The 24,632-nt window shown below is 48.4% G+C and overlaps 1 protein-coding gene across 1 annotated transcript in view; it reads left to right on the top strand.

The window, feature by feature from the left end:
• Positions 1–22,904, top strand: part of RAD51B (RAD51 paralog B) — a 648,001-nt gene extending 625,097 nt beyond the window's left edge. The window contains exons 12-14 of the mRNA XM_082451821.1: positions 13,064–13,171; positions 19,349–21,405; positions 21,868–22,904. Of these exons, the coding sequence (XP_082307947.1) occupies positions 13,064–13,113 (50 nt within the window). The 3' untranslated portion in view covers positions 13,114–13,171; positions 19,349–21,405; positions 21,868–22,904. The remainder of the gene's footprint in view (positions 1–13,063; positions 13,172–19,348; positions 21,406–21,867) is intronic.
• Positions 22,905–24,632: the final 1,728 nt, after the last annotated feature.

The raw sequence follows: 24,632 nt of genomic DNA, 5'->3' as shown, positions 1-24,632 counted from the left end.
TAACTAGCATGTTCACTGTGCTTTCCACATCCCCATTCTTAGCTGGGTTTTTCTTTCTTAGCCATGCCAGCTCTTAGAAAAAAGGCTAGAGTAGTTCTTCAATTGTGTGGGACTGTCCTGTGTCCTGGAGGACATTTGTCCTTCCTGCCTCATCCACAAAATGCCAGGTGCATCCCCCAGTAACTGTCAGAACCAGGAGTGCCTGTAGGCAATATTCTAAGCACCCCTCACTGAAACCACCAGTGATGGTACTTCTGAAAGATGGTGCACTGGAGGCAGATACTAGGTTCTGCCATTGGGGAGGGGGTCAGTCTACCCCCAGGGGCACCTCCTTTCTCCCAGTGTAAGTTGCTTCCTACCCTTGGACTTGATGAACGTTTATTTTAATCTCTGACTTCTCCCATATAAAAATGTAGACAGTGGGAAGGGGAGGAGGAAGTACTGAAATTTTCCCTGGGCCCATATCCTGTTCTTTGAAATGATTTTGGACTCTTTTTCAAGTTAATGATTGAGAGAGTTTACTAGAGGTAAGTTACCAAGCCCAGCAATCAGAGTCTGGGATAAAAGAGAGAAACAGGGACAGAAACAAATGGATTCACCAGGACCCAAACGCTGGGCTGCACCCAGTGGGGCTTCCCCACTTGCAGCCCACATCAGTCCTGACTTGCCGTGGAGCCCTGAGTTCCACTCCTCTCCTGCCCAACAGGGCATGGCGAGTTCTCTCTAATTTCTAAAATATCAACATTCTCTGTAAGGTGAATGGCCAGAGTCAGGATCTTCCAGTAGGGCAGGGATTCTATATAACTCCCTAGACCCTGAAAGAGAGTAACTATCAAGAACCATCCAGAGAGGCTGTCAGATGAATCAGTGTGTCTGTTCCTCTTGTCCTGCTTCTTGTTTCTCCTGGGCACGATTTACCACACATGCCAGTGCCCCGGCTCACAGGCCATCTAGTCCAGCCCTGCATCCCGCCCGCCCATCTTGCTGGGGCCGTGCTCTGTGCAGCTCTCAGCACATCCTGTTTGTTCAGTCTCCTTTGTCTCCCACTGGAGCAATAGGGAGAGAGGATTCCTCTGAGTCCGTTTGCTTTGGGCTTTGAAATCAGATCCTGGCACACCTGATTACACTCAATAGCTGGAAATGGTAAGGATGTCCGATGGGCAGAGGGCTCTTGTTTTAAGCTGTGCACACCAGGAAGGCAGGGGCTGGGTCTCCTCCTTGGGTCTGCTGGTTGGAAGGGGCAGGATGCTCTGACAGGAAAAGCAAACAGTGTAACTGAAGGGAAATTCACTTGAAAAAGAACGCAGAGCACGACCATCAAGCAGCATGTAAACTGTCCCTGAGGACACAAAATGGAGCTTGGACTCATTCCTCTCGCCTTCTGCATCCCTAGTTGGGAAACATTCAGTTCCAGTAACCATCTGCCCAACAGCCAGGAGGGTCAAGCCTCCCTGTCCTTCTTTTTTCTGTACAAGTGTTGCCACTGAGACCTTGGCAAAGGGAATAAAAACATAGCAACTTACATGCCACACAGTGGGAAGCTCAGCAGGCATTGGAACATTAAAGGGCAGCTCTAGTGCTTCCAAGACCTCCTCAGCCTCCATGCACTGCAAGCTTTCCAACAGAGATGCTACCCCAATGCACTGGTCCAGTGGCTTGAAAAGTCATTAGGAAAATTTCACACATACAAAAAAGGCATAAGAAGCAACCTTGACCCACACCCAGCTTAAGAAATGAAAGATTACGGATGCAGTTAGAGCCTCCAATGCCCTCTCTGAACCCATCCTCTTCCCCACCTCTCCAGAGGTAACCGCTCAGCCATGCTGGGCATATCCCTATACTTTATACATCCCGGTGATGTGTGCGGCCATCTTTGGGGTAATCGCTTAAACTTTTTGAGACTCACTGTCTTCACCTGTATAAAGGGGCTATTGAGAGGATTAAAGGGAATAATTTATGATAAATATTTGGCTGTTGTTCTTACAATAAGGAAAAAGTCAGCAGAAAGAATTAGGTCGAATGCAAGGCTCTTCCCAGCCTGGCCCTGACAGCTTCCCCTCGACCTGCCTGGACGGCCTCCCCTCCTCTCTGCAGCCCTCCCCAGCCTTCCAAATGCCATGCTCCCCAGATAAGGCACCAGTTTTCATGGCTTTGGGCCAATGCGGCTGCTGTGCTTACCTGCCTGAAATGCTCGTCCCCTGTTTCAGTCTTCTTCAACTCTGGGCTTAGATGTCACCAACTCTGGGAGGCCTTTCCCATCACCTCAGGCAGTCACTCCCGGTGCTCCCATGGCCCTCTGTCTTTGAGCACTTGTAATGTGCGCATGACATTCCCAATATGCCCACCCCACTTTCTCACTGAGCTGCAAATGCAGCAAGGCCAGGGACTGGGTCTCCTCTGGCCGCTCCAGCCAGTGGCCAACCCATTGCCTGCTGGCGCAGGGCAGGCCCATGCTGAGTGAGTGAGTGAGTGAGTGAGTGAGTGAGTGAGTGAGTGGGGGCATGAATGAATGACAGTTCAGTCATCAGACTTACAACTTTCTGCCCCAGTTAACATGGAGAAGTCCCCAGTTCTCCTTATAGGCATTTTTCTCCTCTAAGTCCCAAATCGCCTCTGTCCTGGAAGCACAAAACTAAAAGGTCTCTTTGTATTTCTCAAAGTTGGAGCAAATATAATAGCATGAACTTTCTACCTTCATAATTTCAACAAACAAGAGCTTTAAAGAGAGTCCTGGACGGGCTTTATGCAGGCCTTAAACGTGTTTTTCTCGCTGTCTTGCCATTTGTGTTCTTTTTCTTCTTTGCAGCCTGTAGAAATTCTTAAAGACAGAGAAATACACAAGCCCATTCGTCTTGCTTAGAAAATCCATTTTACCACCACAATACCCAAATATTGGGAAACAAGAGCCTGGCTATTAAGGTGTTCTCACCCGCACCCATTGTTCTCTGCCAGAACGTTTGGTTGCTACTGTGTAGATTCAGCTTTAGTCATGGAATTTTAGAGGATGTGTCTGAGAAGTGGGATCAAGGGCAAGCCTGATGGTAATCTGCACCGTAAGCCGATTGGGTGCCCTGGCACTGAAAATGGGCACACAGGTCTGCCCAGGAAGGAAATGTTAATTGAGCATGAGAGCAGGGGTTGGGGTGTGTGCCTGGAACACAAAGGTCAGCCTTGAGTTTTTTTTACTCTCTTTTTTCCCACATTTTAAATTTTTATCAAGGTGAAATTAACATAATATAACCATTTTAAAGTGAACAATTAAGTGGCAATTAGAACATTCACAATGTTGTGTGCAAGCACCACCTCTTTCTAGTTCCAAAACCGTTTCATCACCCTGAAAGGAAACCCCATACCCATTAGGCAGTGCTCCCCAATCACCCTTCTTCTCAGATCCTAGAAGACCCCAGTCTGTGTTCTGTCTCTCTGGATATACCTATTCCAGATATTTTATATAAATAGAATCATATAGTACATGACCTTTTGTGGCTGGCTTCTTTCACTAGCATGTTTTTTAGGTTCATCCACATTGTAACATGTATCAGTACTTCATTTCTTTTTATGGCCGTGTAATATTCCATTGTATGGATATACCACCTTTTGTTTATCCATTCATCCACTGATGGACATTTGGGCTGTTTCTACCTTTTGGCTATTGTGAATAGTGGTGGTATGAATTTGTGTGTACATGTATTTATGTGAATGCCTGTTTTCAATTCTTTGGGGTATATACGTAGAAGTAGAATTGCTGGATCATATAGTAATTCTATGTCTAACTTTTTGAGGAACTGCCACACTGTTTTCCACAGTGGCTGAACCATTTTACATTCCCACCAGCAATGGAAGGGCACAGGTCAGATTTCATTCTTCTGGGAGTCACATTCTAAAGTGGTACGAGGCCCTTCCAGGTCTAAAGGGCCATTTTCGGTGTACACAGAACTCACAGTCTATATGTGAAGATATAAATTCTGTACAAACCTGTGGACAGGGAAAGCGGAGAAAGTGGAGCCCTTGGTAGACAAGTTGAAGGATGGTTCGGAAAGTAATGGACTTTACCTGGCTCCTTGCCGTGCTATCCTTAGCTAAACAAGGAACACACTGAAGAATTTCATTGTCTACCATGGCTTCTTTTCACTTCTTTCCAGTTTGTCTTCACTCCTACTTTATTCTCAAGACCGTAGGGTCGCAGTGACTTTTCCACCCTTGACCAGATGCCAGTAAACATGTGGGACTCTGTTAGCTTGTGATCCAGCGTTTTAGAGCTCCCACATTTGTGAATGCTGAATGTTACACATGCCACTCGTCAACATCTGCAAGCCAGAAATAGGGGGAATACCTTGAAAGAGAGAGCTGCAAAAGCAGAGTTATTAATAGTAGCTGTTGAGAAGAAAGGAAGGCCATCAACAGAGCCCTGCTGAATTAGACTCTTCAGAGGGAAAGGGCACAGAACTGATTTCTTTCTGGAAGCCACCTAGAAGGAACCAAGGCCTGTGTTAAATCTACATATCAGTATTATTTGATTGGAAGAATAAAAAGTACTCTAGAGTTATAATCTTCTCTCACAGTCTGGCAGCTGAGGTCTCAGCCATCTAGGGGGGGAAGGCCTTCCTGAGAAGGCTGGGGAACACCTGGGACGGCACCCTTTCTATTAGGCACAGATCTTCATGGCTGAAGAAGGGTCCGAAAGAGGAAATGGAGAAGAGGGGTCGGGGAGTAGGGCCAGAGGAGGCCTCTGAGAAAAGAGAGGAAGGGAGTCTCCTAGGTGTTCTCTGTGAGCGCGGGGCCTTGGCAGGATGGCAAGGAGAAGAGAAGCGGAAGGGCCTGAGCACTGGGAGAATTAGTGCTTCCTGAGACTTGGCAGGAAGGAGACTCATCACACCATTTGGAAGTAGGTCTTCACAGCTCACTCATAAGCCTCAGAGGCGCAATGTGCTTGGAACAGGAGACCCCAGGACTCAGGTCTGAATTGAGCTCTGCCACTGGACGCCGTGTGGGAGTTGGTCTCAGTTTTTCACAGGGCAGGTGGAACTTGTCCTCGCTACCTGCCAGTAAATAAAGAATGAACGGCCAGATTATCTTTCAAAGATGGACCACACTCCCTTTTTGGGGTCAAATGGGGAACTGGTGATGTCAGCCTGGAGAGGAGTGAGCCTCCTCCCCAGCCACAGGTGAGATCTCTTAATTTTTTAGTCACAATCCAACAGGACATTTTGCAGGGTTAGTGGGTGTGGTGGGCTAAATGGTGCCCCTGCCCCAAAAGATATGTCCACATCCTAATCCCTGGAACCCGTGAATGTGACCTTTGGGAAAAGGGTCTTTGCAGATGTAATTAAGTTAAAGATCTTGAGATGAGATCATCCCAGATTACCTAGGTGGGCTCTAAATCTGATGAGAAGTGTCTTTATAAGAGACACACAGAGAGAGACATGAAGAAGAGAAAGCCATGTGAACATAGAGGCAGAGACTGGAGTGATGCTGCCATAAGCCAAGGAACACCTGGAGCCACCAGAAGCTGGCAGAGGCAAGGACATACCCTCCCCTGAGGGGAGCAGACCCCTGCCGACCCCTTGATTTTGGACTTCTGGCCTCCAGAACTGTGAAAGAATGAATTTCTGTTGTTTTTTTAAGAAATTTTTAAAATTTTATTTATTTATTTATTTTTGGCTGTGTTGGGTCTTTGTTGCTGCGTGCAGGCTTTCTCTAGTTCCGGTGAGCGGGGGCTACTCTTTGTTGCGGTGCGCGGGCTTCTCATTGCGGTGGCTTCTCTTGTTGCAGAGCACAGGCTCTAGGCGCACGGGCTTCAGTAGTTGTGGCACTCAGGCTCAGTAGTTGTGGCTCACAGGCTTAGTTGCTTCGCAGCATGTGGGATCTTCCCGGACCAGGGCTCGAACCCATGTCCCCTGCATTGGCAGGCGGGTGCCCAACCACTGCACCACCAGGGAAGTCCTAAATTTCTGTTGTTGAAGCCACCAGGCTTGTGATCATTTGGTGTGGCAGCCCTGGGAATCTAATACAGTGGAGATGCCCAGAGAGAGGTAGGGACTGGAGAGTGGGAGAGTCTAGAGGTCTGGAAAACCAAGTTCAGTCCTGGATTTGCTGTTGGTGTCTGCGGTGGACTTCATTAACTGTGTGCTGCGGGTCTGTTTCCTCTTGTTTTCCTCACATACTTGCTCCTTATGACTGAGCGTGGGGCTCGTGGCTCACTCAAGGAGGCTACTCAGGATTCAAGAAGATCAGATCAGACACTCCCACCTGTTTGAAATGGTGGTAGTAGTAATGACCACACTCCTTCTAGAGAGTCTAACATATACTAGATATGTTTACATACATTATCTTGTTTGATCCTCAAAATAATTCTACAAGGTTAGTATTCACATCCCCATCTTACAGATGAGGAAACTGAGGTTCTGAGAGGTCATATAGCCTGTTCAAGGTCATTCAGCAAATGAGCCCAGGTCTACCTATGCTCGATCCGCAGCATTACAATAAGGCTCAAGCCCCACAAAGACATTGGGTCCAGAGTCCCACAGCATCCCACAGCACCCAGCTGGATGATGAAAGGGGATTTGTTTATTTTCTGAATATTAGCAGCACTGGCATTACAGTTGGGTGATGGATGACTGAGATTAAGTTTGCTGAGAGAACCTGGTTAGACCCTGTTAACAGCAGAGTGATGGCAAAATATCCACATTCGGGGGAGATACGGCCACAACTGAGACCGATCTTGGTCCTCTGGGCCCCAAGGCCCCAAGCCTTTCTCCTCTCTCGCCTTGTTAGAGGAAGAGATGAAACCCCGAACCGAGTGGCCTGTGCCGAGTGAGAAACTGGACAGTCCACACACAGGGGACACATCTGCTTAGCTCTTTCCCCAGCCAGGACCAAGAAGAGAGGAAACCAGCTGAGAGATGGGCTCTAGAAAGGCCTGTCCTGAGCAGCCCGGCACATCTGGGGCCCCCTCTTGCCTGGCGGGACTCGGGCAGGCTCCATGCATCAGGAGTCCCTGTGCCTTTCACAGCGTCCGCATCAGAGTTTTAGGAGATCTAGGCTGATCCCCCTCTGGCTGTGGCTTAGGCCGGGCCGTGGCTAACACGGCAGCTGCTTCCCTGTCCTTCCAGCGCTCTTTGTTGGAGGGAGAGCTGGAGCACGGAGACAACCCAAGGACCTGCCAGATTTCCTCCTGTGCAGACCTCTGTGCGAGATAAAGTCAGGCAAGGCTGAGCCACAGGGCAGCAGCATAATAAATTCCTTCTGGCCTCCTCCCGGCCTCATTGTTCTATTGCAGGAGTTGTTTTGAGTACGATCAAAAGGAAGGAAGAGCCCTGTGCTATCAGGCTGGGGAAGAAGGATGCTCTCCTGACCGCTCCTGTTGCCCTTGGCCACCCTCACGTTAAATATGAGGAAACCGAAGGGCAGTGTGCAGCCTAACCCCATCCGCGTGGTGAGACGCATGGCCGTCTCTGAGGCAGCAACCCCGTCGGAACCCACTGACGGCCGCCGTGGTCGTCCAGCCCTGGTCCTTTCACCCCGGTCAGAGCGCTGGGAGGTCCGAGTCCAGGGTCAGCGGTGGCGTGGGGTGGGAGCCGGAAGAGGGCCCTGGAGTGGCCACATTAGCTGTTGTTTACCCCTTGGGCTGAGAACTGAGGCTGTAAGGCCATAACCCTTGGAAATAATAGGCCAGAAAAGGAACTTCCCGAGTTTGGCTGGCCTAGTGCCTATGGCTCAAGAGAGTGAATAGCTCAAGCTCTCGGGAAACATAGTCAGCTTCAGGATTTGTGGCCTTTCCTCTGCTCTGCCCAGGTTCATGGGGCGGTGCGCGCCGTCAGGCCCCATGGCTGGATTCCTGTGGGGAACTGGAGCAGAAAGCATCGCCTTCCTTCAGCCCCCGACTACAGAGGCAGGGAGGGCGGAGCTGAGGGTTCCTGCTCACAGACTCGCAGGCTCAGGGAGTCCTTTGCCCCTCAGACACCTGCCCTGCCCTGATGCCCAGAGCCTGATTCACCAGGTGCCTGCTGCAGCGGCCCGGTCACCTTTGTCTGGGCTGGAGGCCACGTCTGAGCCATCAGAAGAGCCTCAGCGGGAGAGGGTATCAATGTGCTTCCTCAACCAGAAAGGTGGTTTGAGTTCGGCCAGAGCAGCCCAAGCAAACAAGCAGAAGCCTGTCAATGGAAAGATGGGGGCTGCTGGGAGATCACACGACAACAAAATGAGAACCATTATCAGTCTCGTCCCAGCCCGAAGGAGGGAGAGCCTTTGAAGCCACAGACAGGCTGAACAGAACTTTCCACCTGAGAGACGCTGGAGATGGGAGGTCAGGCTGCATGCAGCCCCACAAAACCTGATCAAAGCCTGCTGCAGAAGGGGGGGTGGGGCACAGCTGCAGCCCCGCTCCCTCCACGGGGCCGCCCAGGGCTTTCTGGAGACAACCCGGCTGCCTTTGCAGGGGCCTGTGGGAAAACCCAGCACGGAGGCACTGTGCAGCCAAACCCCCTGAGCACTGCCGGGAGAGGGGAAAGTACACCCCTCAGTGGTCCTGAAAAGAAGAGGAAGGGAATCAAAGCACACAGAAAATGCAGAGACCACCCACCTGATGAGCTCCTACCTTTCGGAAACAAATAACTGCTGGCTTCCCAGGCATACTTCTAAAAGAACAAACAGACTGAACACGCCACCTCAAAGCTCTGTGCATTGGGGGATTTGTGGGAAGCCTGGCCCCTTGTAAGCATCAGAAGCTTAATTTAAAGTGTATTGACCTCTGCGGTGCCTATTCGAGGGTTTCCTTGCATCTGCTCTCCTCCCTGGCAACGGAGAAACAGCAAAAAGCCTCCTTCAGGGAGGCACAGGGCCCTATGTGGACACCTTTACCGCGCTTCTCTCAGGCTGGACGGCGGTGTCTGCCAGGGAACGTTCTCGGGGCATCTTCTAGGCTGGATCCGGGCTGAGGGCACCTGTGTTGGTCCTGCCTCGACTGGTCCCTCTGGGACAGCCCAGCCCACCCTGCCTGGCCTCGCATCGCCTCCCTCCTGACTGGAGCTCGCCTTTGGAGGACTAGCGCTTCAAGGAGCCCACAGTTTGGTCTTTTCTGAAGGGTGTGCAACAGAGCAAAGTCATCTCCACTGTGTTCTCTTTCTCAAAAGACTGGGAAGGTTCTGTTCTCCTCCCTCTTGGGGATGGGTTTGGAGAGAGGGTGGAGGGGAGTAGTACTGTGGAGTCCTTGGAGGTATTTGGGGGAAGGAGGGAATGTATGGAGGAAGTAGGTTGCCCAGGAGAGCTGGGGGAAACTGAGGTGAGAAAGTTCCAGAACCTCTGGTTTAACCAGCTGACCTTTCTTTCTAAAATGGATGAACGAGGACTAGACAGAGGGCCTCAGGGAGGAGAAACAGGATGGAGGACAGCGGCTTCTCCTCTCCCCACGTCTCCAGAGGCCGGATCCTGAAGAGGGGAATTACTGATCACCCACCCACTACTCACTAGGAGATCTATACCTTTTTATGACTTCGCCTGTGAGATGGATGGGATTTTCTCCATTTTACAAGTAGCAAAACAGAGATTCCAAGAGGTGGCCGAGGCTCTCCTAGGACATACGTGGAACTGTGGAGTGAGAACTCACCCCCTGTGGCCTGGCTCCAAAGTTCGTAACCTTCCCCGCTGTTTCTGGTCCTGCCCTGCCTCTCAAGGCTAGGTATGTGTTCGTGAATGCTCCATAAATATTTGTTAAACTGAGCTGAACTGACTAGCTGAACACACACAGACCTCTTTCACCCTGACCAAGAGGAATCCTTAGAGGGTCCGGGTTATGGGAAAAAAATTCTCCGAGGCACCAAATAAAACCCTGCTCTGAGGTGCAAGAAGGCCTTTTCGGAAATTAATACCTAATAAACTTGACACTGATCCCCCAAAAGGAAAAACAGAAGGGAGATGGACCAGTAAAAAGCAGAGTAGGTAGATAATAAAACCTCACAGTGCCATCTTTCTTCCAGGAAGCACAAAGCCCTCACAGGCTCTCATTACATCTTCATCCTCACGGCCCTGTCTAGAGGTGGTGGACGCCTGTGGACGGTAGCCCACACGTTAGGCATGGACAGACTTGAGTACCAAAAGCCTTAGCAGTCCTCCCCAAGGCAAAACGGAGCACAGAGACGAACTGGGAGCACAGACACTTTCCCCAAACCTGTGTGAGGTGCTACCTCTAGCTGTGTTTCCTGACTCAGCAAGTAAAGCCAGGTCCTTCTTTGAGCGGTTTGGGGGGCAGGGCTCAGATGGGCTAGGAATGAGGGGGGCACAGCTGAGGAATTAGGCCTCACTTTGGCCCGCGCACAGTATACATCCCCCTTTGTTCGTGCACAGGCACGTTCTTTAATTTAGGCTGTGCTCACTTGTGTACATCGCCGGTGCTCACACTCATGGGGCACAGAAGCCCGGGCCGGGCCCCTCACTTTGGGTAGGGCCACACCAGACAATAAAAACCTCTGATGATGAAAGCAGGAAAATGGCATCCGGGGTGACATTCATCCAGGAAGGCCTGGTGGACGTGGGATGTTGAGGCTCAGATAGCTGGAGAGGGGAAAAGGGACTTAATTGCAAAAGAGTCATTCTTTTTTGCTGGTTCATGTCCAACCATGTCATTTCTTGGCTTTAATAACATCGTCATAATAATAATTGCACATGGCTTTTTAATGGCTCTGCATGACCAGCTAGCATAGGCACAAATTCCTTCTCTGGGCCCCAGAGCCCTGTCACAGCGTGACTCCATCTGGGACCCCAGGCTTATTTCTTGCTCCTCTCCTAATTTCTGTACAGGGATTCCCAATTTGTGAGCTGCAGACCTGTGGGGGCCATGGAGTTTCAGCAAGGGGTCCCTAACTCTGTACGCTACACCAAATACGGGCTGCAGCCTGAATCAACCGTATGCAAAATTCAGGCTCATTTGAAAGGGTTGTCAAATTTCTAGCAGTTCTTTGTCATTGTGTGTTTTCTTGGGTACCCAAGTTCAACAACTATTATGAGAAGGAGCCCGCATTGTGACAGTGGTTTTCAAACTGGGATCCGAGGAACCCCTCAGAGAGTCCCTGAAGTATAGCTGGGGGAAGGATCAGGATGGAGCCAGATCAGATGGGACGACATACACACACACACACACACACACACACACACACACACACACACGCACACACAACTAACTCATCCCCTTCCCTTGCAACCAGAGCAACTCTACTTTTTTCACTTTTGCATAGTCAGTGCAAAGACAGCGTCCCCTGTGCATACGTAGTGTAACATTTACTGCAGTCAGGGCCGGGGGTGGGGAAATCCAGCTCTTGTGCCCCAAAGTTCCCAGAGGGGTAGTGGTCACTTAGGGCTCATTTTCATCTCCTTTAGTTTCTACCCAAATTAGTCTTTGCTCATTTGACTGGTGCCTTCTACCCAGGCCCTCCAGAGGACACGGTTTGCCCTCAGGCAGCCTGGGCCTAGAATAATGGAAGATGACAAAGCAGGACCCTGAGGTGGTGTTAGGTAGTTAGTCAGACATGAGCATGTCCTGCCCCATCCTGGACGGGGTCATCTTTCCCTCCCCTACCTGGACACTGGTGATCAGAACACGCCCAGAGATCCTCCCTCTTGTGGTCAAGGACTACCGCTGGGTTTCCAGCCATATCAGGACCAAGCAAGATAAAACCACCAGCACAGATTAGCACAGGCGTACCAAGACCTAAAGGGTGACTCAGAGTAACCCGGGGTTCATTATGCCGTATAGGTAATAAATCAGCATGGCAGTTTTTGCCTCCCCCCCTGACAATGGGACTTGTGGAAATTCCTCAGCTGAGCCTCTGTCCTCCCAGCCTGGTTTCAGACAGGGCAGCAAATAAAGAAATGCTCTAAACAATCCAGAACACTGCTTATTAGCATGTGAAACTCAGGCAGGAAATCGAAAGGGATGCCTTTGTCCCTGCTTTTTGCTCTACCGTCACGTGTGCTTTAAAAAAGCCACCTTCCCAGCACTCAGGCTCAGTAAATGCTACAAAACGGATGGCAAACCTCTCTGTTACAAGAAGCTCCCATTAGAGGCAAAATGAGAAGCAATGGCAAGCAGACCCAGGCCTGTCAAGGCTATGACTGAGCCAGTTGGAATGTGGCTGTGTGTGTGTGTGTGTGTGTGTGTGTGTGTGTGTGTGTGTGTGTACATAGGAATATAAACATCCTTGGCTCTGAGCTCCTGGGGGTATGTGCTGGGGGTATGCTGACTGGGCAAAAAGTTTCATGTGTGTCTGAGAGGGTGACAGGGAGCTCCCACACACCTAGCTGCTCAAGTTTCTAGTTGTGGGAGAACCAAGGGGAAGTTTTGAGAATGCGAGGGTATCTGTGTGTGAGCGTGTGTCTCCGTTCATGCGTGCTGGGGGAAACTGAGGGGAAATTTTGCGTTTGGGTGTGTGCGCACGAATGGTGGGTGTGCACGCATTCAAGTGTGCCGAGGGGAAGCGGAGAGAAAGTTTTGAGAGTCTGTGAAAATCCTCAGTTAGAAGAAAACCTGGCAACTCCCCATACCACAGGTTGGTACACATTCAATGCTTGTGAAGCTAATTTCCTGTACTAGTTACCAGCCCTTGTTTATACAGGACACAAAAGATGATTTAGAGCAAAAGCTCCAGGTGTCAGAGGTGAGTCAAGGGCCAGTGTATTTCGAGAGGACGGGGAAGCAGAGTGGTGGAGGTGGGCTAAGTCACTGCCCTGTGCCTTCTGAAGGAGCAGTGAAATCAATTTTCAATTTTAATCCACAGTTCCCACCCTTATATGCTTGAAAGGGAGAGAAGATTGAACTCATCTTAAAATTAATTCTGTCCTCCTTCATCGCTCTGAAGCCATTTTAGCACCCAATCTGCTCAGCCAATAGCAGCCGGGCGTTCTTGTGTGTTATGTGTTTTTAAGCGCGGCTGGCTTGCTTCACTCTGAGATTTAGTCTGGGAGCCCAGCCCCAGAAAGTGTTTATGAGCTTTTTCATCCCGCTGTATTCTGACTCACCTTTGTTTGGTGGCACAGAGGGTAGCGCTTGACTTAAGCACTCTGTTCTTTGCAGGGGGCCCCAGATCACGGAGGGTCCTCGGGCCGGCATCGCAGCCAAGCTGAGGAGTGGGGACCATCACCCTGTGGTGTGCTATGGGCAGGCATTTCTGAATGCCTCAATGTAGGGAGACACTGCACTCCACAAACTCCTCGGCATGTGACCTTCTCAGAGTCTCTCTTGCCAGGGTGTTTGTTCATCCATGTGACACCCAGCTCATAACAAACTCTCAGTGGCTGCTAATTAACCATGGTGCGTTCCTTTCTGTTCAAGAGCCATGAAGCCATTACCAGAGACAACAGAGCCAATATTGCTCATCAGCCCAGCTCAGGACCTTGCTAGATCAGGTGTCCTGAACACCTGCATGAGTTCCTGATGTGCCCATGTGTCAGTCATGAGCCTCTGCTCTTCCTGTAGTCTAGACTCAGGGAAGCAGGAGCAAAAATCTCCTGGCTGTTGGGTTCCATGGAGCAGAGAGCCCAATCCTATCAAGAGACCAAGTCTAGGCAAAACAGAGCTTTGAGGGTTATATCCACAACCCTTGGTGCTGGTGGAAGTGAAAAGTACCAACCAGGGAATGTGCTAGGAGGCTCACTGCGGGGTAGAAACCGGCGGAGCCGTGCCTTATCCTCTTCCAGGCCAAGGTCTGAGCCCTGCTTAAGGCTATTTCTGAGCACACAGTCCCTATGATGGTGGGACCCAAAGATGCTGATGGGAGCATTTCCCAGGTTTTGCCCTGGTCCAGCACAGGACTGCAGTTGTTTGTGATGGTAGGAGTTTGCTTTATACTTCATCCCTGCTCAGCTGGTGCCCTTCTGTCATCCTCAGGCAGTTCACAATCTCTAGTGAACTGGGAGACCTCTGAACAATAGCAGGACCCGAAGGATTGGGACCCATGACTCCTCAGTGAATTCTACACTCCTTTGAGGCACTACCTAAAGTTCAGGGAGAAGCTTGCCAAGGAAGAGGGACCTGGGGACAGCAGTGGAGATGGAGACGTGAGGTGCAGACCGTTATCCTTTGCAGGAACTCTCAGCTCCTGTTTGCTGGGTGGGTCTTTACATAGAGTTGACATTCTGTGCAAGCTAGTGTGGCACTCTGTTGAGCTGTGATTCTGTTCAAGACCCAACATAACCACCTCCCAGAAGAGGAGGAGAAGGGGGAGGGGGAGGGGTGTTCCAGGCCACTGCCACTGCAGCCTGGGGAGACATCCTTCCTTGGCTGGAAGTGTGTTCATTTGCGAAATGGGAGTATAGCGTTGTCAGGGCAAGTACTTGAACCCATAACGGAGTGGCAAGATAGTTGGCCAAGTTCTCTGTTGCCATTGGTTAATTGAGCATAAAGACACTTCCCTAAAGAGTGATGTTTGGGGGGCTTCCCTGGTGGCACAGTGGTTAAGAATACGCCTGCCAACGCAGGGGACACGGGTTCGAGCCCTGGTCTGGGAAGATCCCACATGCCGCAGAGCAACTAAGCCCGTGTGCCACGTCTACTGAGCCTGTGCTCTAGAGCCAGCAATGAGGACCCAACACAGCCAAAATTAAATTAATAAATTAATAAATTAATAAAATTATTTTAAAAAAAAGAGTGATGTTTGGAAGGAGCCTAGAGCTTGGTATGATGTGGGCGTTGAGTGGATCCTAAATCTGTCCTCTTTTGTCATGTGAGTGGAATGGCTGCCCAGTAGTTCTCTAGGTGAGGGGTCAGCAAACTTTTACTATGAGGGACACATAGTAAATATTTTCGGCTTTACAGGTCCTAGCATCTCTGCTACAATTACTAAAGAAGCCATAGAAAATATGTAAACAAGTGGGCATGGCTGTCTTCCAATAAAACTTTATTTACACAATCAGACTGTGGACCCAATCTGGCCCGTGGGCTGTAGTTTGCTGACCCCTGCTTTAGCTCATGATAGGTGCCCAGCAAAACCTTGGGAAATTAATTTGTTGAAGATAGGTGAGTAGGGACCTCTCTGTCCATCCAGATCTTTGATTTTAACTGTTTTCACAGGCCCAGGTTCTGTGTTCCTGCCATGGGGTCACAGTGGCAAGACCCTCACCTCCTCTTCACTCCCCTCCCCCAGCTTTGACAGATCACAGGCTCATTCAAACCCACCCACTTAATGGAGAGCAGAGTTTGTGAGCCTTCCAGGATCTGTTCCCCTCCCCCTCCCCACCCAGGGCCTTTCCTTTCCATCCCGTTTGTGGGACACACAATTTGTAATCTCCTTAAAGCCCAAGAAGCGAGGTCTCTGATTCATGTAGATTAAAATCAGCTGCAACCTATTAATGGCCCAGAGCCCAAGACAGATTTTAGGAAACAAAAACACTGGACCAAATTAGACTGAACTGGCCTCTGTCTCCAGGGGAAGGAGGTGGGGTAGGAGGCTAGGGGTGAGGGGAGTGGCCATGTGGTTTTAATTAATTTGGATTCTCTTCCTGAAGCTAATTCACCCAACACAAAGCATGTGTAGCACCATGGAAGCCAGCAGCCTTGGAGCTGGGCTCTCCCTGGTGCAGCCCCGGGTCCTGTTGGGGGACCGGGGCTGGTTGTGTGTCTGTAATTAACAGGTTTCAAAGTGGTTATTTTGGAAAAGAGAATTTCAGTGGCGCGTTAAAATCCTTTCATCAGCCATCAGCCAGCATCCCGAGGCCTTCAGCAAGGCCCTGGCCACTTATGGCTTCAGAGAGCTTTGAATTCCCAGGGTCTTGTTTGAGAATGTGGAGGCTTTTGCCTCGGGTTTTATTAGGCTGATGGTTACCATGATTTTCATTATGTTTATTGGTTACTGGGATCATAAAACTGTTTCTCTCTTCCTAGAGTAAAAAGGAAAAGAAAAAGAAGAGCCCCTGCCTTTCTAGAAGTTGCATAACGTACAAGCTGTGCCTCCCTCATGGGAAAGAGCTGGCTCTGCCTCTGGGCCGGTGTGGGGTGGTGCCGGGTTGGGGTGGCGGGGATCACGAGGCTGGAAGAGGCAGGGCCCCCGGCCAGCACCCCATCCTGACCTCGCATCTGAGGAAACTGAGGCCTAGAGAGATGCCTCCTGCTGGACTCCTGCTCTCAGACTCTCGGTCCAGTGTTCTTTTTCCTCTTGGTACATCAAGGCTGTGAACAGAGCTGCAAAGGTAGAGAAGGAGTCTGAATTCTTTAGGGCTGGCTGGTGCTTTGGGACAGTTCTGAGAGTGGAAGGAAATGGTGAAATTGACACGTGGCTTAAAATAAAGCACTGCAGTGGACAGGGGACTGATTCGGGCCAGTGCGCTGCGTTCCGAGTGTGCCCCTCCAGGAGGGGGCTCTCGGGCGCTGGACCGCTGCACTGAGGTCCTGAGAGGAGGAGAGGAGAGTCACCGGAGCCTTCACTTGGTACCCACAGCCCTGAGCTTCGGAAAGGAGGGAAATAGGTACCAAATCCCACAAGCCACAGAGATGATTTCTTACTTCTCTGAGTCTAAAACCTCTGAAACCTGGTCAAGCTCCCAGAATCACCATATGGGGCAACAGGAACTTTGGTTAAGCCTGCGTTATCTGATAAATGGAACCCCAGCCTGGCTTTACTTCCTATTTTGATGATGGCTACCTTCCAGAACGTTATTTCATGGAGGACATGAAAAATATTCTGGGAGAATTGCTATTAAATAACCTCTGGTGCTTAAAAACAATGGGTGGTCTCCAGAGCAGTAGGCCTGGCTTTCAGTAGGACACAAGTAGTAAGACCTAGTCCACAAGAAAGCTATGAAGACGTGTTCAGAGAATTACAGAGTGTCAGAGCTGGGAGGGGAATTCGAGTCCAGCCAGCCCAGAACTTTGTTTTACAAATAGGGAAACTGAGGCCTGAAGCCAGAGTAGGGGGTCCAGCCCATGGTTTCTGTATGTCAGGGTTTGCTCAACTCTACCATTCCTTACCAGGCCACAGTTCCCCTTTGCCTAGACATTTTTGTTCATTCATTCAATGTTTATTGATTACCTCCTATGTGTCAGACACTTCTAGGTGCTGGTAATTTTGTTTCTTTGAATTTTCTGAGATGGAATAAAAGAGGTCCATTTCTGTGGAATACATTAAAGAAGGAAAGGAAAATCTCCCCCCCGCCCCCAAGTTCAGGCTTTAGGAGAACTTTGTGAGACTGGGCATCCTTGGGAAACACCTGCCGTTCTGGGTGTGCCTCTTAGATGGCCTGATGACGTTACGTTCACGTAAGGACGGACTTAAACAGGATGACTTCACTTGCAGTCACGACTTGGGTGACCGGCCCAAAGGATTCTGGGAGTGACAATTGTCAGGGATTCTCTGGACCCAAGTTTGAGCCAGTGCTGTTGGGAACCCAGGCCAGTTGAAGGAGTACAGATTGTAGGGGTCCCTCAGTCTGTTCACCATCATTCTCCTATAGTTCGCTTGCCAGTCCTTTGCTCTTGTTTACCTCTGTGTGAATAATTCCTCGACTATAAATCAGAGAACTTCGCACTGAGTTCTGGATTATCTGTGATCTTTAACTTTCCCAAGGCAAAAGAAATTAAACCAACAAATCTCTTTGTTTCTCATGGTGTAGCATCCAAATCATGGACACGCTGATCTGTGTAGAGCGATCGAAGCCTGAGGCTACCCATCCCTCCCCACCCCCTCACACTCGCCTTGAGCAGTCATGTATGCATTCATTCATTGACTCATTGGTTCATTCGACAAATATTCAGTGAGCAACTATGTGCCAGATTCCATTCTAGACGCTGGAGATATAGAGTGAAAAAAGACAATGTCCCTCCTTACTCTGTTTACATTTTAGTGGGAGCAACAGACAATAAGCAAACCAACGATATATATATATATATATATATATATATACACACACACACACACACACACACATACATCAACTAGTGATAAGTGCCTTGAAAAAAGTAAAGCACGATAAAGAGAGATATGGGTGAGGGGGACACTTTTACACACAATGGAGTCAGGAAGACCTCTCTGAAGAAGTGACATTTGGGCAAGGGTTGAGTGAAGAGCATTCTAAGTAGAAGGAACAATAAATGCAAAGGCCTGGGACAGGGACCAGTCTGATGTATGGGAACAGCAAGGAAGTCAAGATTGGAGCAGAGTGAGCAATGGGGACAACAAGGGTGCATAAGGTTGGAGAAGTAAGCAGAGGCCAGGTCAGAGAAGGAAGACTTCGCTTGCTTTCTGAGCATCCTGGAATGTATTTGCAGCAGGAGAGTGATGGGGCAGAGATGCACATCAGAGAGCCATAGAGAAGCTGACAAAGCAATGATGGCTCAGCTCAGGTTAAACGTTTACACTCAGACCCCTGGCAGGTGGTAGCTGTACCTCATGGGCGGTCCCTGAAGTGGAAACCTTTGAGGGCTACATGTTTTGACAGGGGGAGGCTGGGCCTGGGAGCTCACTACCTCTCTACCAAATAGTCTTAAGCCTCAAAAAAGGAAATGCTGCTGTTTAAATAGTAGGGTTGGGACCCGTGAGTCATAGAACCCTCAGTCAACCAGGTTACCACTGGTAGGCTCTGTGAAATTGCTGATACCGGGTCTCAAGAGCCCCCAGCTGGGGAGTTGGGCTGCCTGTTGAGACCTCTGGATGCCTTCAGAGGAAGCAGGCTCAAATACAGACCTGGCCTTTAGGGGATCTGGCTTTATTTCTGGCTCACTGTATACTGTCTGGTCGGTTTCATTCCCAAGCCCTTCACTTTGCAAAATGTGGGCCACTTTACTGGGAGCAGAGGGAAGAAGGAAAAGGCATGGACTTTGGGTTCAGTCAGCCCTGGGATGCAACCCTTGCCTCACTGCTTAACAAGCTTTTGGAACTGCTACTGAACCTCCTACAACGGCACTGTCCAATAGCGTAGCCACCAGCCACATGTGGCTATTTAAATTTAAATCAATTAAAATGAAATAAAATTTAAAATTCAGTTCCTTAGTCCCACTCTGCACACTTCAAGTGCTCAGTAGCCACATGGAGCGGGTGACTATCATGGTACTGGGCAGTGCAGACATAGAACATTTCTGTCATGGCAGGAAGTTCTATTGGACAGTTTCACTTCTTTGAAAAGGAAGTAACCCATGAGAAATGAACATGTTAACACGCACAAAGCACAGGGTACTTCTCCTGTCTTATAGGTACCCAGCAAATGACAGTCACCATGATTTATCGTATGAATCCCTGTCCAGGCTCGGCTACTGACCAGCTGTGGGGCCACTCAACCTCTCTGAGCCTCAGTTTTCTGATCTTTAAAATGGGAATAATAAGTAATGCTGGGTGAATTTCTCACAGCCTAACATAATCCTTATTCTTCTTAGTTCTCCCTGGACCTCTGAGAACATCCTCGCCAACCCTCAGCTGACTTATCTACACCCGAGTTTGGAATCTCCAGTCCTGCTGTGCTTAGCGGGAAGCATGACTTAGATCATGGCTCAGTAATGGATGCTGGAGAGTTTAGCCACCTTGAAGGGTTTGAGCACGGTTAGTGGTATGAAGTTCTAATGAAACAAGTGGGCAAGTCTGCTCAAGAAATGTAATCATTGTGACTCAAGTCAGATATTCCCCTGCTCTGGTGTTCTGCAAGCAGTCATGTCTTGGGTCCCCCAGCCCTGGGCCCCTGCTTCCTTTGCCTGAATGTTCCTTCTCCGGGTGCAGCCCTCAGGGAGAGGCTCTCAAGCAGCCCTTCTGGTATCTTGGCCTCCAATCAGTCTTCCTCTTTCTACTTCGGGGCTTTGTTGTTGTTTAACGTTTATTAACTGCAGGCATTTGGTGGGTGGAAGTGGATTTGCCTGGGGCTGGAAGGAAGTTATTTGCCAGGCCAGGAGAAGGTGCAGTTTAAGAGTTGAAGCTGGAATCCCCTTCACCTGCTTAATACATTTCAGGGGAGATTTGTTTTCAACCCCCAAATTACCTGCTAGGATTTTGAGACCTGAGATCCTATCTCCCCTGGCTGTTTTCTTTCATTTCCGATCAGAAAGACAAAGAAAAAAAAGAGTGAGAGGCTCAAGAACAACATTCTCCCACTCTTTTAAATTAAATTGCACACAGTGAGTGATTTTCTTTACTGTCTTCTGTAAGGCAGGCAGGAGACCGGCCTGTACAGGCAGTCAGAAACCTCTGCTCTTAGGGACCCGGGGCATCAGGCGCAGCTGGGCTTTTACAGAAAACTCAGGGAAGAGCGTAGACTTAATGTGTCCAGTGGAACTTTGTAAATCTCCTCCCTGCAAGCTGTTCCACCTGCAACTTTCTCTTCTCAAGTGATAGCAACCCTCAGGCTATTTAAGTCCCCAAACCTAAATGGAGTCATACTTGATCCCCGACTTTCTCTCACACCCCACTTCCAAGGTGCTGGGGCATCCTATTGTCTCTACTTGCAAAACCTATCCAGAATCCACCCAATTGTCACCATCTTCTCTGCCGGCATCCTGGCCCAAGCCACCACCATCTCTTCCCTGGTCAACTGTGATAACCTCCTACCAGGCTCCCTCTTTCCACTTCCCACTAACTAGTCCCCCTACTTCTACTTGCCCTACCAGCGTACTCTCAACATACTCTGCCTCAAACCCCCAAATGGCTCACAATGACTCCCATCTCATCCAGAGTAAAAAGCCAAAGTCCTTCCAGTGGCCATCGGGGCCCTGAAGGATCTCGCCCCTGTTGACGCTGACCTTTCCGCCCTCCCCTCTCCCCCTCCCTGATTCATCTCCAATCACCCTGGCCTCCTTGCTTCCTTCAAACACACCAGATATGTGTCCACATTGGGGCCTTGGCTGCAGCTGTTCCCTCACCTCTTCAAGTCTTCACTAAAATGTCACCTTCTCATTGAGGCTCCTCCCAATCACCTAGCTCACCTCAAGCTCTCCCCATCGCCCCTTGCACTCCCGCTCCCCTTGACCTGACTCTGCCTTTTCCCCCTTAACACTTAGCACTTTCTAACGTACAACAGTCACCCCTCCAGGAGCCCTCACAGATACCGAAATCTACATATTTGCAGGTTTCTCTTCCGCAGAGGGCCGACTGTACATCATTTTGGTATTGGTTGTATTTATTGTTTTGCTATCTCCTCACTTCTAGAATTGTCATCTCCACGAGGGCAGGGACCCTGGCCTGTGCAGCTCACTGCTGTCTCTCCAGTGCCTCTAGGCACTTGGCCCAGAGCTGCTCTTCTTCTCCCACCTGACCGCCTCTTGGAGACACGAGCCGTTCAGGGAACCTGATCAGAGAAGGACTAGAGCTGACGTGAGCCTCAAGCGTTGCCAGGCAACAATCCAACAGGCCAAGGCTACAGGGAGGGTTAAACTCATAAGGGAGCCCCCGATAAGTTCAAGTTCAGAAGAAACGGAGCTAGAAGGAACTGTCCCCAAGCTCATGGAGCGTAAGTGAGCAAGAAGTTGCCTAAATGATGGTATGACTATGAGTAAGGAGACAAAGAAGAAGGAGAAGGAGAAGGAGAGGGAGAGGGAAGGGAAGGAGAAGGAGGAGAACGAGAAGAAAAATCAGTAAAGACTCTTTACCCTTTTAAGATGTGGATCAATTCCTTGAGGCTCTCAGCTCTCATGTTTTGGTCTTTGGGACTCCTTCATACTCTTAAAACTTGTTGAGGACCCCCAAAGGCCTCTGTTTACGTGGCTGTATCTGTTGATAAATCCCGGGGTAGCCAGCCTCCAGGATAGCCCCCAGTGATCCTTACCTCCCAGCATTCATGGCCCTGTATGTTGACTCAGGGCTGGTCTATGTGCAGACAGAAAATGGCAAAAGTGAGGATGTGTGATTTCAGAGGTTAGGCCTTAAAAGGGACTACAGGTTTCTACTTGGTCTCTTCCACTGTCCACTCTAGAGAAAGCCGGTCACCATATTCTGAGTTCACTGGGAGAGACCTACGCGAAGAGGAACTGAGGCCCCTCTCAGGAGCCAGCACAGCTGGCCAGGCTTGTGAGCAGCCACCTTGGAAGCAGATGTTCCAGCCCTAGTCAAGCCTTAAGGCTACAACCTCCTGAGAGACCCTGAGCCAGAACAGCCCAGGCAAGCCACTCCTGAACTCCTCATCCACAGCAACTCTGAGGGGTAACAAGTGATGATTGTGTGTGGTTTTTTTAAAATTTATTTTATTGAAGTATAGTTGATTTACAATGTTGTATTTAATTTCTGCTGTACAGCAAAGTGATTCACTTATACACATATACACATTCTTTTTCATATTCTTTTCCATTACAGTTTATCACAGGATGTTGAACATAGTTCCCTGTGCTATACAGTAGGACCTTGCTGTTTATCCATTCTATATATATATATGCTATATATAGCATTGTATCTGCTAATCCCAAACTCCCAATCCATCCCTCTCCCACCCCTCCTTCCTCTTGGGAACCATCTTCGTCTGTTCTCTATGTCTGTGGGTCTGTTTCTGTTTTGTAGTTAAGTTCATTTGTATCATATTTTAGATTCCACATATAAGTGATATCATGTGGCATTTGTCTTTCTCTGTCTGACTTATTTCACTTAGTATGATAATCTCTAGGTCCATCCATGTTGCTGCACATGGCAATATTTCATTCTTTTTTATGGCTGAGTAGTATTCCAGCATATATAGGTACCACATCTTCTTTATCCGTTTAGTGACTATTGTTTTAAGCCACTAGGTTTGCGAGTATTTTGCTATGCAGTGATAGATATTTAAATCATTTACCATATTAAAAATTAAAACAGAAAACTATTTAATAATTATTTGTTCATCCATTTAATATATGTTTATATGAATAAATTCACATTTATTAATTCATAAAAATTGATAACTTCGTTAATTTGTTTAAAAGTTTAAAATAACACAGTCTTACTGTAAAAACAACTGTGTTTTCCAAAACAAAAGAGAACAAACTTTAATGAGAAGAATGACAGTGTTTTACATTTTTGCAAATCTCTTTAATGTCTGGCTTAATAGAAGACAGCTGGATTCTCATATCTACTTCTGCATTCAATCAGCTGTGATAACGTTGTTTTGGTTGAAGTTTATGAAGGAAACCCAGCGTCATATGGATACATAGCTGGAAAAGGGAGGAATATTTTTTAATAGCCTTTTTAGATAATTGTGGATATTCTTCTTTACACTATACCAGAACTCGATAAATGGTCGTTTATTAAAGGTTAGTTGCAATGTGGAATCTGAAACTGTCTCAATGAACTCTTTGTACTTAGTTAGATTAAAATCTGTTTGGTCTGTGCTGCACTGAATGGATCTTTTACCCATGCAGGATTTTGTAATACCATGCATGGTCATTTGGAAAATATTGCTTCACTAAGTTATGCGGATCTGAATTTGATCTATTTCATGATGAAAACTAAAAATTCACATTTGTTAATATCACCACTGATCTCGTCAGAAACGTCTCTAAGTATTGAGAAGGTGTTAAGCTCACTGTGACAGATACAAGTTTTCAGAAATTCTAATTTTTGCCTGAAAGCTTTTATTTTGACAACAGGCACTGTCAATTATCTCTCTTGAAGTGACAGGTTCAGCTTGTTCATTTTGGAGAAAATGTCTCCAATAACGAAGTCTGAATAACCATGGTAATTTGGTCCTTTCGAGTAAACATGGTGTTTCATGAAAGTGGCTAGTTCAGCTCACAACTTAGACACTCTCACAAATGCTTTTTCTCCAAACAACCATTGTACCTCAGGATGCACCAGAAGTGCGTTATGCTTGCTTTCCAATTTGCCACACACAATAGTCAAAAGACGTGGACTTTGGGCAAGATTTCATATAATTAATAATTTTTACTGCTTCATCTTGGACATGCTTAAGTGAAACTGGTTTCCTCTTTTTTTTTTTTTCTGTCCTGAGACTTTGCGGCAGTGAAGAATATGACAATTTTACCCAAATGTCAACACAGTGAAGCAGGCAAATAACATCTTGGAATTATGGAAATAGTTTTGACCTTGCAGATACCTTCTTAGGGTCTCAGGGACCCCAGGGGTCCATAGAACTCACTTTGAGACCCATTGCTTTAGGGAAATGGGTGCCATTCCATCACTTCCATCGTTTGTAGGTGAATGTGCTACATGCTAATACATGCATGTACCAGGTCTTTGTGTCAGGTTGTAATGGCCACCATATGTTGCATAAGCTAGAAACATTGGCTTGTTAGATACCGGCTTATTCTTGTGGATGGACTAGATGAGACAGGTTCTTTATACAAGGGAGGTTAGGGTATTTTTATGCTTCTGTTTGCCCCACTTATGAAAGGTATGTGGATGGGGGAGGAAGCTAGGTTCTGAGAAATTCCTCGGATGATCAGGGTGGTATAATTAAGGTAAACAAGGAAGCTAACATCTGCACCCCTTCCTTTATAACACTTTTCTTCTCTCCCTTTCATCCAATGAGCAGTGAAAGCTCAGTGGACTGCAGAAGGCATCCTTTTCAGAGTAGTGGGGTCCTTCAAGCTCCAAGCCTGAAGTGGATAGAGGGCTCACTCACTCTGTCAGTACCGCGGCGATCAGGATGAGAGAAGCAGCAGGCCCGAGAGGCTGCATTTGTTCAAAAGGTCACGGCATCCATGAGGATGTTTATCATCGTGGAAGAGCTGTTGGCCTTGCCTCTCCCGAAGT

Source organism: Balaenoptera physalus (genome assembly GCF_965194825.1).
Source record: "Balaenoptera physalus genome assembly, chromosome: 2".
Taxonomy (NCBI): domain Eukaryota; kingdom Metazoa; phylum Chordata; class Mammalia; order Artiodactyla; family Balaenopteridae; genus Balaenoptera; species Balaenoptera physalus.
The sequence above is the reverse complement of the archived record's forward strand: the minus strand, read 5'-3'. Positions and strand labels throughout refer to the sequence as shown.